At 37.2% G+C, this 14,391-nt stretch overlaps 1 protein-coding gene across 1 annotated transcript in view; it reads left to right on the top strand.

Moving 5' to 3' along the window:
- The window catches only part of TRIO (trio Rho guanine nucleotide exchange factor), a 288,299-nt gene that overhangs the window by 162,746 nt on the left and 111,162 nt on the right, over positions 1-14,391 (top strand). The window contains exons 29-32 of the mRNA XM_036745208.1: positions 2,332-2,522; positions 4,684-4,785; positions 9,517-9,659; positions 12,729-12,828. Coding sequence (XP_036601103.1) covers positions 2,332-2,522; positions 4,684-4,785; positions 9,517-9,659; positions 12,729-12,828 — 536 coding nt within the window. The remainder of the gene's footprint in view (positions 1-2,331; positions 2,523-4,683; positions 4,786-9,516; positions 9,660-12,728; positions 12,829-14,391) is intronic.

The raw sequence follows: 14,391 nt of genomic DNA, 5'->3' as shown, positions 1-14,391 counted from the left end.
CGAAGGCTGTGGGTAAGCAACACATTCTCCTGTTAACGATTTTGTCAGATTTCCCCAGAAAGGTTCATAATTTCATCTGACATAGGTATAAAGAATCCCCAGGTCAGAAAAACCCCACTATTGAAGCAAATTGACTGACACTTTCAAGAGCTCTCTAGAGAACTGAGAAGTTAAGTGACCTACCCAGGGACCCATAGCCACTATGTGTCAGAGGTGTCTAGTCCTCTGCTTGAAGAGGCTACCTCTCTAGTCTCTTGTGTTCTTATATGCCCAGTATTATAAAAAACTGAATTCTCTAATGTTATTTCTATAGTACCTTATTTAATAAATCATAATCAACAACAAATTTTCCATATCTTCCAGTATATACTTCTGTCTTAACAACAACTTAATGTAAGCCAGTGTAGTTTGATGTCTACTGTGGAACATATAGTTGGATATGGGAAACAAAACATGAAATATTAGAAACTTAATTGCATAAATGGTTAAAAATCCCCGTATAGCAAACATTATAGTGCATGGTGATTTTCACATTTTAGAGAATGGCACATAATATCAGGCCTTCATAAATCAGGTCAACAGTCAGTTCTCTGCAATGAATAATCCTCAAAAACAAGAGCTTTCTCTAGCCCTTACCAATAGTGTCATTATTAACAAGAAACCCTTTATTAAGCATGTGCTTTTTTGCAAGGCACTGCTAGACACTATGGCTGTAAGGCAACATGATTCATCCCTCCCCTCAAGGAGCTTTTATTCTAGTTACAAGAAGACATGAAAATATAAGTGACAATTCAAGGCAGTACATCACATAACAAAGGAGTGGTGCATGTACTTAGTGCAACTGCTCTTCAGAGAAGGGAGGGACCCCAAAGGACTGCGGGGGACTCTTGGAGGTGATAGGAATGATCTGTGTTTGAGTAACAGAGTAGGATTTCAGCAAGTAGGGAGGCTAGGAGAAGGAGTTCCAGGCAGGTCTACACCTTTGCAGGGACAGAGGAGCAGAGTTCTGTGTTCAAGCAGCACTGATAAGACAGAACCTTTTGGAAGATGGTTCCTGTAGGGGAGTCAGTGGAGATAAGGCAAATGAATTCAATCCAGTTCAAGCAGTATTTAGTAAACACTTCCCATGTGTCAGACTAGGCTTTGGTGACATCAAGACAGAAACAAAATCTTTCTCACCCTCAGAGAAATGATGTTCTTCTGGGGGGTGGAGGGAGGCATGCAGAGGGTGGGGCAGGTATATAGGATCAGTAAATACAGGGTAATCCCAAAAGAAAGAAAACACTAACAACTTGGGATGTTTCCTTAAACACCTTAAATCCGAGGGCAAGAAACTTGTTTCTATAGATAATGAAAAATTTTGAGTAGGGGCCCAATGACTTGTACAGAGTAGTGTTTTAGGAAGACTGCCATCCTTTCTATACACATCTAAAAAATTAAGGGGAGTGGCTAATTGCTTGAGTGACATTCAACAAATCTCATAAGATGGGAAAACTACACATGTAAGGTGTATGCTAACACTAAAATTTTTCTCCCTGAGAATTATCATCTTTTAGTGATATGTATGTTAGAGTTGACTTAGATGAGAAACACAGCCATCTAATTAAAATAGAGCCTCCTACAATGCATATCCATTAAAACTTTCTCAAAATGCGTTGACTTTCTATGAAGTGTTACCTATATTTCTAAGCTAGATATGGAGTAAACTTGGACTAGAGATATGAAAATCAATTAGGAAGTTATTACTTCCTTGAACAGAAGCATATGCTAGCTAACATCACTTATTGGTTCCATGAAAATACAAGCTTAAGCAAAAAGATGGTGGTGGGAGGAAGGAAGGAAGGTTAGAAGGGGAGAAGAAGAAAGGAAGGAAAAGAGGAGGGAACAAACAAAGGAGGGAGGGAAGAAGGAATGAAAGAGGGAAGGAAGGATGAAGGAAGGGAGGAATGAGAGAAGGAGGAAAGAAGGAAAGAACTATGTGTCAGGTGCTTAACAAATATTACCTCAGTTTTTGCTCACAACAGCCCTGGAAGGTAGATACTATTATTTTCCAGTTGAAGAAACTGAGTTACGTAGAAGTTAAGTTACTTGCCCAGAGTCACACAGCTAGTAAGTGTCTGAGGCCACATTTGAACTCATGTCTTCCTGACTCCAGGCCCAGTGCTCCATCTACCGTACCTCCTAGCTTATAAGATAGTTTAGAGGGAGGGGACTTTAGCAGCTTTTGGTGGGTACATTATAAGTCTTTAAATAACAATTTTTAAAACCTCTGTGTTTGTTATTTCTTACTTTTTCTTTCCAATTCATTTGTCTTTCCCCCCCATTTTTCAGGGTTTGATGAGAATATTGAATCTCAGGGAGAACTTATCCTTCAGGAATCCTTCCAAGTCTGGGACCCAAAAACTTTAATTCGAAAGGGTCGGGAGAGGCATCTCTTTCTTTTTGAGATGTCCTTAGTATTCAGTAAAGAGGTGAAAGATTCCAGTGGAAGAAGCAAGTACCTTTATAAAAGCAAACTCTTTGTAAGTATTGTTATCCAGAGTGATAATCTTGAAGCCTAAGTATAAAAGTTTGTTATAATGTTATTACAAATAAAGAATAAAAAATGTTTTTGTCAGTTTAATTTCTCAAATATTCCTAAACTTTACATCATGTTTTAAAAGCTGTTTTCACATCCCCATCTCTGCAATTTTCTGATACCATCTGGCTCACTAGAGGGCTCTCATACACAATTTTATGAAAACTTGAGACTTAGCAGCAAACATGTTAGAAACTTGCTTTCCAGTGTTCAGAGAATTTTACTAAAATTGCAGGAAAGCATTAGAATCATTACTATAGAACAGAGACCATCTAGTCCGGTCCCCTTTTTTTGCAAATGAAGAAACAGGACCAGGAAGGTTAAGTGTCTCACCCATAATCACACAGGTAGGAAGCATCAGAGGTAGGATTTGAACCCAGGTTTTCTGACACCAAACCAGTGCCCTTATTTTTACTGAGGTTAAAACATTTTCTGCTCCATCTCACATTTAATATGGTATACCAAAGAATTCATATCACTCTCTGATGTTTGTTTTTTTCGTATTGATTTACTTTTCATTAGTGAATGGAAAAATGTTTATAGACTAAGTGTCTCATTGTAGAATTTTGCTCATCAGTGTGTATCTTCAATAGACACACATGTGGTGCCCTTTCTTTTTAGTAGTTGAATGCTAAAGATAATAATACTAATAGCTAGCATAAATATAACATTTTAAGGTTTTCATCCATTCCGATTAACCATGTTTTTGCTTTCTTGGAAATGCCTGTGATCTATGGTAAATTCTAACTCTTTTTTTACTTCCTGGATCATTTATGTTGAAATCAATATACAATTGTCTGGGGTACTTGGATGAAAATGGTTAACTATTCATCAATTCTGTTAGAGAAAGAGAATAAAATTTGGTTTTGTTTTTCTTCTGTTTCAAGGTCACTAAGAATGGTTCACACATCTTGGTTAAATATGTGGAGTTTTGACAAATTGAATAATCATTATGTATTTAAAACAAGATATTTTATTTACATACATGTCTATGAATGTATATACACATACACACATCTATTATTCAAAATCACAGAGCAATAAGTGTTCTTAATATCTATGACTTATCTTGGTGACATTCAAAGAGTCAAACACTCTGCAACTCAAGCTCAAATTCATCATTTTTGTGCAGTTTCCTCAGGCTTATCCCTTTTGGCATTGTCAATTTGCAGAATAACTTACATCATTTTAGATCACATTCCAACTGGAAAAGAAAAAGCAACGTTGCTGAGTAGTAATTCACTTTGAGTTCTTTGGCTTTAAAACAGCCCCTTGGGGCTAAGCTAATATGTTTTAGAAGCCAATACATCTTCATTTAATTTATCTTGTATTTTAGGATTCCCTCAGAGTTCACCTCCAGGACTGCAGATTGTGACTCACTTCCTTTTGCTGGAGGGGGAGAAATAGTATTAGGGCTTACTTGTTTAGGAGGGGGAAAAAATACTGAAAAGTTAGACTCTAAGTACAAACTTGCCTAGTTAATCTACAGATAGGAATTCAACCCTTAAAATGGCTCACAGATGGTGAGATATCTCAGGATTAGATAATCCCTTAATCTAGCTTTAGGACAACACAAAGTTAACCTTTAATTTTTTTTTTTTGCCTTTAAAAAATGTTTTCATTAGTTCTGAAAATGCAAACCGGTTGAACTGCATTAAAGATTAAGAAAAACTATTCTATTCTTTTGATCTGTGGTTTTCCAGATCACTTAACCTATTCTTTCCCTGTATTTAGCATCATTTTACCTATTTCATAATTCTTCAGCAGCTCTACCCAGAGGTGGTCAGAGGAAATTAAAGAAAATGAAATTAGAGCTAGTGAATTTAAGTACTTTTTAAAGTGCTGTAGTAAATAAGCTGGTGAAAGATGATTTTGAAACTTTTGGCTGAAATTTGAGGTTTTTATGATTTTTAATTTACTTATGTCATTATACTTAGATGGACCTGTGATCTTTTTAATGTAGGTACTCTCCACTGTTGAAATTACAACCCCTCCATTTGCCACCAGTTTTGACTACGGAATCATCTTTAAAATTTGCTGCAGTTTTATTTGTTTTAAGTCATATTACAATTGTTAATGTATCTATTATTTTGTTTTTTGTCCAGACCTCAGAACTGGGTGTTACAGAACACGTTGAAGGAGATCCTTGCAAATTTGCACTGTGGGTAGGAAGGACCCCAACTTCTGATAATAAAATCGTCTTAAAGGTATGTCTATCTGACACTTGGAAATATGTTCAACAGTTCACTTCAACAAACATTAAGTGCTTACATAACTACAAAGCTAAATGTGAGAGAGCCTACTCTCAAGAAATTTATAATATAGATGGGAGGAGCAACATGCAGACAAAGACCTGTGATATAAAGGATAGAGTGATAAATACCACAGAGAACTAGAGAGAATGCTATAAGAAATTCAACAGGTATTCACTTTCGTTTGGTGCGAAGGAGAGTGGAGAAGGCTTAACGGGAGAGTTGGTAACTCACTGACCCTTGAAGAAAAGGGAGAGACTTCGAGATGGTGTAGAGTTCTCTTTCCTCTGATTGCTGTACTTCAGGCACTGGGGATGGTGTGAACAAAGGGAGAGAACAGGATGAGAACAGGAGATGGCAACTAGGCCAATTTGGCTCAAACACAGAGAACGTCATGGGGAGTATTAGGATATAATGTTAGAAAACAAAGTTGGAGCCAGATTGTGGAGGGGCCCAAATGCCAGGTTCATGAGTTTATATTTTATTTTCTGGTCATTAGAGAATGTGAAAAATGGATTGAAAAAGGAATGAACAGGAGATAGGAAGTTCATTTAGGAGACTATCAGCATAATCTCGACAAGAAATAATGAGGACCTGAACCAGAGTAGTTGCAGTGGGAATGGAAAGGAATGACTGAACATAAGATGATGGAGATAGAATCAACATAACTTGGACATGAGAGTTGAACATGACTCCCAGGTTATGAGTCTAAGTAACTAGGAGTACATTAATGTCATTAACAGCAACAGAAAAGGACTGGGGGAGGGTGTGAGAGGTAGTGGCATACATTTCACGTGAAAATACGCATCACAATTGTATGTATGCCATTTTAAAGCATTTGGTTTTCAAAATAGTAGCAGTTGTATTGCTTGGAAACCTGAAGATAAAATTCCCATATTGGCTAAATACAACTAATGAACAATGTTATATTTTATGTGGAGAAATAAACTCTGCTGAATCCTCTCTTACCTACTTTTAAAAAAAGGAGAGAAGGTGCATTTTTATTTCCTTCATTCTTGCAATACTGATAAAATTGACCTGATTTTATAGGCAATCATACAAGTAAGATACGGGCCTCAGACTGCAGACTTACAAGTTGATGGATAGTTTCCCAAATGTATGTCTGACAGGTTTGACCACAGTAATAAAAACTGGTTTTTAAGTAGGCAAAGATTCTTGGTAGATGATGGCATAAAAGTTCTTACCTTGCTCCCTTAACGTTATTTGGTGCCATAGGGAAGTCAGGTTATGTGTTAACTTTCCTTTTGCAAAGTGAGGATAATTTTGGAGATGCTCTTTAGGGTGTGATGTCAAAAGTAGCATGACATTTTTTATATGGATTACTAGGAGACAGCATTTTAAAAAAATTAGGTTTCCCTAGTCTCTTAGTGAAGAGTTATTCAGGGGTGATGGGGGAGGAGGGTTGTCTTGTTTAGTGGGGGCTACAAAGAGTTTTTAAAAATGAAGATGGAGCTCTCTTTTGAGTTGTCTAGAAGGGCCAGAAACTGAAGCAGCAACTTCAGGATGTCTGAGCTTGGGGAAGATTTAGTTAGAGATTTATTGCAGAGAAATATTGAGAGAAAAGCCAAATGTTTAATGAGATTCCAGCGTGTGAATCAGAACCTCAGCTATTTCATCTCTGATGTTAAAGAAAAATGTTCCCATATACATGCAAGAAATTGTGATTTTAGTCTTTGGTTTTGTCAAGGACTTTTCTGTTGAATGGGTTCTTTGGATATGTACCGATTTTATAAGTATTCTAGTCCTCTATTTGTGGAAGTTGTTATTTTACATAGTTTTGACCAATTACCTATAAAATTGCATTATATAGTAATGCATATCTGGATAATCACAAAGTCAGCGTTTGTATGATAGCTCTGGCACAATGTCACTTACAAATCAGCTAACACATTGCTAAATATTAGGTAAATGTGATTTCTAGGTTTTTTGAAGTTTATGAGTCTGTGCATTATGGGACCATAAACTTTACAAAGATATATAACCATAGCAGCTTCATGTGCAGAGGCCAACAGGGAACTATTTATGTCCATGTGTTAAAACTTACATAGAGCCCACCCCCTGTCTTCACCTCTGGGCGGAAAGATACTCCCCTTGAAATGGTCATACATTCTTTGATTTTAAAAAGGCATCTAGGAAATTTTTCCAGATATCATCGCCAAATATGGACAAGGTGCCTTTAGGATATCATAATAGATCCATGACACAATTCAAAAATAAGACTTCCTGTATGTTGCAGAGGGGGAGCATGGTGAACATCTTCTGGGAAAGCTTGTATTTGCAGAGGAACTGAATACTTTGTGGAGAATCTTTGGCAAGAGTTTTCTAGCTTTCTCTAAGAGAGTAAAACGTTATTTACCCAGGAATCTAAAAGACTGTACATTGTGAGGAAATCATTGATGGTTTCTTACCCGAACATCCCATAAAACAAGTTTAGTTTTGTTTGCTTTCATAGTCTAGAAACAATGTGCCTGTCATTGCAACCACTTACTTACACCTTCAGTGCTACATGTAGCATAAAATAAATCATTTTGCAACATAAAGGTAAATGACCAGGGTGTTACTTCAAAATTATTAAAGGGCAGCTAGATGGCACAGTGGATGGAGCACTGGCCCTAGAGTGGGGAGGTTCTCAGTTCAAATACAACCTCACATACTTACCAGCTGTGTGACCCTGGGCAAGTCATTTAACCCCAATTGCCTGTTAAAAAACAAAAGCGAAAAACCCCCACCAAAGTTATCATAAGGTTATTTCAAAATGTAAGTATTTGGGAATAGCCATTTGTTTTAAGGTATACTTTTATGCAATTGTGTTCAGAAGTTAGTATGTCAATAAATATTGGGGCGGGGGGGGGGGATCATTTGCCCTTCCCCTCAGGATTTGGAACATTTTGCCCAGTTATCCAAGCTGGGTCTCTCTTCTCATAAGACTATATTTCTCTATAAAGTTGTTTGCCTTTTTGTCTTTCCCTAATTTTTTAATTAAGGTTTTATAGTTGCTTCTAAATCCAGCCCTTAACTCCTCCCTGTTAAATAATAGGCGTTGTAATTTTTCAAGGCACGCTTAGCAGTTTATTCTTCTTTTCCTGATTATTTCCAGTCTCTGCCAAATTGTTTTTTTTTTACCCTAACCCAGATGATATCTCTTTAACTCCTGATTGTTTTCACGAGGCATTCCAATTCCAGTAGATCAGAGATTTTTAAAGTTTTTTTTTTTCCTTCTCTGACTCTCTTGAGAATACTTTTCATGGGAGGAAGAAAGAAAGCTAGAGAAAGGGGGTGGGGAGGAGGGTGAGGTTTCAGGGAGGAAGGAAGGGCCCATTTGGGCCTAAAGGCTAAGTCAAGAAAAGGAAGTCAGAGGCCAGCTCATTCCCTTCCCTTCATATATTTCACTGCTATCAGGACCAAATAATTCTATAGAACTTCTCACTATAGTAGATGATTTTCAAAAACAATAACTGGTAAAAAAAAAAAAAGAAGAAAGAAAGAAAAATAGTTTAGCAGCTGTGCTATCAGATTTCAGTTTCTTTGGCAGTGTTTTTTGTTTGTTTACTTAGCCAGGCTAGTTTTGTCCATTTTTATTGGCAGATGCCTTTTCCTGGTTATTCACTGTCTGTTCTAAATAGTTTGTGACAATCATTTCTAAAAGGAATGATTCTCGGAGAATGGCAGGATAATGCTTTCCAGAAATCAGCTCTTAAGGGACAAAGATCTCCTCTTTATGCATATGGCAAAAAAGTCAAGCTGAACAGGCAGGCTTTTTCTCAGAGCATTTCTCTGAAGTTTTTAGTGAGCAATAAAGTGATTGTTTAAATCCAGCCAAAGAGCATATGTAATATGTCCTTTAATAGACAAACAATGAGCCAGTTGATGGTGCCCCAAACTAAAAGCCACTTGGAGTGGCTAGTTCTAATCCAGGTGTCATTGTTTGCTCTTTAGTGACTCATGTACTGTAATTTATGTGCAGATAGCCTAAAGGGAATTTTGAAAAAGCATCTCTTTCTGCTATATATTCTCTATGGTTTCTATCCTGACTGTAAAAAAGAAGTCATTGGTTTGGGAACATGACAGAAGCAGCTACTCTCTTCATTGTGGATCTGAAATAATATATAAGGGTAAAGGTATGACCTTTGTAGACTCTGAATAGCCCTATTTTCAGGGTATGCAGGGCAGGTGATGGAGACAGTGAAAGCATCATAACCTTACCTCACACCTAGATGCACAATGAATAGAGTGCTGGGCTTGGTCAAGATGATTAATCTTTCTGAGTTTAAATCTGGCCCTCAGACACTTACTAGACGTGTGACCCTGAGCCAGTCACTTAACCCTATTTGCCTCAGTTGTAAAATGAGCTGGAGAAGGAAACAGCAAACCATTCCAGTATCTTTGCCAAGAAAACCCCAAATGGCGTCACAAAGAGTCAGATACGACTGAAACAACTAAACAACAAAAAATCACTTTTGGTGAAAGAATGGTCAGAACTTAGAAGTTGTTATCTAACCACTTTTAATTGTATTTGGTTGCATTTCTCCTGTATAGTTGTTTTGAAATAAGAAGTGCGCATGTGCATGCACATGTATGTCATATGAATGCATATGTCTCAGTATATTTATTTTAAATTCTGTAAAAAAAATCTGCTTCAAAATGGATTCATAACTTTTTTTTTAGGCTTCCAGTATAGAGAATAAGCAGGACTGGATCAAACACATTCGAGAGGTGATACAGGAAAGAACCATTCATTTGAAAGGAGCACTGAAAGAACCAATTCATATTCCTAAAACAGCTCCAACAGCTAAACAGAAGGGAAGAAGGTATGTGGCTGGTTGTTGCAAACATCCAGGATGGCTCTCATGCACTAGAATGCAACCATATGAAGTACTATGTTCAAACTCATATTTAGCTCTGTAGTTTCTCCCCTTACCCTTTTCCCTCCTCTGTCCCTTACTGATACCTTTGAATATTTATGTGATATTTTTTGATGGGACATAAACTGTGACTATTTCGTACAGATTATAACAGTCTTCTCAGTGAGGAGGTTACAAAAGCCTCCAAACCACTTTAGTCAGCAAATATTCCGTGTCTTTTCCAAGAAGAAAGAACTATTAGCCAAGGGCAGCACCATTTTCAGAATATTACAGGTGAATATGTAGATCACAAGCAAGGAGAAAGTGAATCTTTAGAAAGGTTGGCATGAGATCCAAATTATCCCAAGGGCATCAAATGTAAAACTGGAAGGAGGACAACAAACAGATGAAAAATGGAACAGGTCTATTTACATTTCTAACTGTTAATTCTTCAAGGATCTATGATTTTCTCAGTGTGAGTCTTTTCTCTCTACTGATGCAATCAATCAATAAGCATCTCTTAAGTGCCTCTTATGTGCTGGTACTGTTCTAAGCCTGGGGATAAAAAAAAAAAGGAAAAAACATAGCCCCTGCTCTCAAGAATCTCTGTCTAATGGGAGAGACAACATATAGACAACATATATTCAGCATAAAATGGGAATAGTCTTAGAGGGAAAAAAGCACCAGGATTAAAAAGGGATGGAAAGGACTTCTTGTAGAATGTGAAACTTTACATGGGACTTAAAGGAAGCTATGAGATGAAGAGGGGGAGAAAGAGAGTTCCAGAGACAGGGGACATCCAGTGAAAATGACCCAAACCAAGAGAGGAGAGTGTTGTGTGTAAGGAATAGCAAGGAGGCCAGTGCCACCTGACCCTAGAGTAAGTGGAGGGGAATAAGGTGAAAGAAAACTGAAAAACTAGGAAGCAACCAGGTTATAATGGCTTTAAAAGCAAAACAGGATTTTATATTTGGTCCTGGAAGCAACAAGGAGTCACTGAAGCTTATTGAATGGGGGTGATGTCATCAGACCTATACTTTAAGAAGATCAGTTTGACAGCTGGGTGTAGGATAGATTGGAGTGGGGAGAAACTTGAGGCAAGGAGACCCACCAGAAGGCTATTGCAATAGTCTAGGCGCATGAGGCCTGGCGCTAGAGTAGCAGCAGTGTCAGAGGGGAGGAGGGATAGTGTATGGCAAACACAGAGAGCATCCCAACTGTAACTTAGTAACACTGTATTCATCCTCAGTGACAATGTAAATACCTCTAAGTCCCTAAAGTCTTAAATGATGACATAAAATTGGCAATTGGCACTAAAGAAGACAAAAACTGGAAAAGTACTTGACCCATAAGCACAGGCGAAAGACATCTATTTCAGAGGCAACGCAGTTTTGAAGGACTGAAGGATCAATTTTTTTTTTAAGATTTCAGAAAGAGGTGAAACTACCCAACAACTAGCAATAATCGCTCATGGTATAATTTCTACAAAAAAGATGATTAAGATACACAATTTTCTACCAATCCATCTTACTTCCTCATCTCTCTCATTCCCATATCTCATCATTGCCATGAAGAATGACCCCATACATTAAAAACATCTTTGTTGAAAATATAAGAAGGAATCAATAGGCAGATTTTCAGTTTCCTACTCCCTAACATAAAGAGTTGTCCTGCCACACAGTTGACTGGTAGGTAAATAGAATACAAGATTCCCTTGTGCTAATTCTCAGTTGAGTATTAAAAATAAATTTGACTCAGTAAAGCAAAATGGAACCTTAAAGGTTCTCTTCCAACAGTACATCCCCCAGCAATATGTTAAGATCATCTAAGAGTCCTTGATAGACAAAGCCACAAAAATAATGATTTGGTGAACCTCTGATGGTCACTGAAACGTGAAGTGGGGACAGCTACTTCTTTGACTGCCAAAGGTGTTTGCCACTGTTGTGCAGGATTCTGCAACTTCTTTACAAAGTCCAAATGTCAGAAGGATTCCTTATAGATGGTAGTCTCTCAGATGCTCTTGTTTGTGAATAACATGATGCTAATTGCATCAATTCCCAGTGCATTACAGAACTTCCTCAGACCACAGATATTCAAAAGAAATCTGCCCAATGGTCAGCCTAGAAGAACAAAACCAAATTTATAAAGAATCACTTCTTCGCAGACTATGATGTATAAATGGCTGATTACTCTATTGAGTTAGTCCATCAGTACCTATATCTAGAAAATACACCTCAGATCAACAATGAGAGTCGCCCAAAATCATAGGAGGAAGGTGGTGAGATGGATTGCATTTGGGAAATTCTTGAACACTTTAAACCATTCCAAGCTGCTTCCTAAAATTAAAACCCACCTTTTTTTTAACGCTGTTGTATTTCTGGTGTTGCCATGTGACTGCAAATTATAAAATGTCACTATCTATGAAGATGAAGAAATTACTGGTTACCCAAAGGGCATGGAGAGATGCATGGTGAACATACAATAATTGTAGCATATCGCCAACTATGACATGTACGCAGGAAGTCATCTGTGAAATGTATTATTGAGAGACAAGGTAGACTAGCACAAAGCAAGGGGTCAAAGATAGACAGCTCCAATGCCACATTGTGACCCCCAGGATGTTAAAGACCTGTGGTCTTTAATATTTGAGGTAGAAGCTTTATAGAGGATTTATGGCAGTTCACATAGAAGAATTCTACATGATGAGGCAGAGATAAGTTATAATTTGTGCTTTTTGAGGGGGTGCCATTTCCATGACATCATAGATTAACCAAATTATTCAAGTTTTTTGATACACGTGTTCAGATCACTTCCTGATTGCCATTTACACAAAATCATTTCTGTCCCAATTCTAGTAGGGTGTTCCATTTTATTGTAAGAGGATCTTTCCTAAGAATATTAACTCCAACACCATGAGGAAAATAGTAGAATTTTTAAAAATCCAATAATTTCCAAATAAATTACAAATGATTCAAATTGTTCTGTTTTGGGGGGGGAAGACATTGCTAGTAACTAAAAACTATTTTATCTTCACAGGGATGGAGAGGACTTGGATAGTCAAGGTGATGGTAGCAGCCAGCCTGATACCATTTCAATTGCCTCCCATACTTCTCAGAATACCCTGGACAGTGATAAAGTAAGCCACAGAAAGAGCCACACTCTCATTTTTTTTCCAGTGGCGAATCTACAGTCTGACATGAATTGACCCTTTGTTTCTATTGAGAGATGTATTGTCAGTTAATGATCAGAATTTTAGAACCCTAACTATATGCCAAGCATTGTATTTGGTACCACTGCAGGTACAGCAGGTCATGCAGACAAGGCTGGCAATCTTTTAAGATGCCGTCAAGGTGAAAAGGTTTTAACTCTGAAGTTGTGGGAAAGACTTTGCAGTTCTTCCCTTTAAAGAATTTTCTCTCTTCTCCTTCCCCAGATACACTGATGTAAGTTAAGGAGCTACACGAGCAGAACTTGAATAATGAAATTAAGCCTATTTTATTACTCTTAATCCCTTTTTACCCCGTTTCTAGCTCCAGGGCATCAGATCAATCTCAAAATGGCACAATATGAAGGATACTATAGTTATTTCTTAGTATAATCTAAACAACAATCCCAGACTGCAGAGATAGGGTTTTAATTAATGGTGGGGATAGGAAGGAAGATGTATTTTGTTAATACTGACAGTGCTTTCATATAAATGAAATTTCCACAGTAAACTGAGATAGAGATCCCAGTTTTATAATATTTTCCTAAAAATGTTAAGAAAAAGTAAAATACTAAACTGAAAGCGTATTTGTGAAGGTGTAGTGGGGTGAGAGGGAAGCAGGAATGGGAAGGAGGGTGGATAAAGGGAAGGATTAAAATTAGTCATTAAAACCAAGTAGCTGAGTTTTATTCTCTGCAACAAATTGTTTCTTTTTGACCAATGCTTATTAATGATCATATGAGGTGAGTAAAGCTGTTCTTTGCCTAATTTATTTTTTTCCCCTTGAAACCAACTTGCTTACAAAAAGGACAGATTTATTGGTCTCACTGTCCTCTAGAAATCCACAGTATAGAAGGATTGAGTCTAGTGTATTTGAGTTTGGGTTTTTTTTTTTAAATATGTACTACCTCAAAGCAAAAAGAAAGAAGGAAAAAAGCTTTTGTTTTTTGTTTTTTGTGTTTTTTTTTTACTTTATTCCACAGAGAAAATCTATAGTGAGTCTAATATTCCTGGTATAAATATGAAATGTATTTAACTAATGCTAAAATCGTATTGTTTTAGGAGATCGTTTTTGCCTCAGTGTAGTAGTACCTCTTGCTAGAAATTGGCCAGAGTTGGCATTTCAGGACATTAATTAGCTCTGTACTGGGAAGAATCATGAATCTAGGCAAGCAGATACAGAAATATTCCTTTTTATAGAGATGTTCCTTTTTAAAGATATTCCTAGTTTTATATTGCTTCTTATTTTTACTACAATGTATTTAGAAATCCCTAAACCCCTATACCAGCAGATTTGTCCTTGTGAAAGCTTGATTACATCTAGGCAAGCCTATATCTTATTTTACTTTATTCAGTGCCTAGCACTTTGACTTTCCACAAATGTTTCTTAGCAATTGTAATGATAACCAGAAGATAAATGACGTGTACAGGCATAATGCACTTAGCATCTGGTATCATTTCTCTCTCTGTAGGCCCCACCTCTGGCCACTTGCA

This window comes from Trichosurus vulpecula, chromosome 1 (assembly GCF_011100635.1).
Source record: "Trichosurus vulpecula isolate mTriVul1 chromosome 1, mTriVul1.pri, whole genome shotgun sequence".
NCBI classification, from domain to species: Eukaryota; Metazoa; Chordata; class Mammalia; order Diprotodontia; family Phalangeridae; genus Trichosurus; species Trichosurus vulpecula.
The sequence above is the reverse complement of the archived record's forward strand: the minus strand, read 5'-3'. Positions and strand labels throughout refer to the sequence as shown.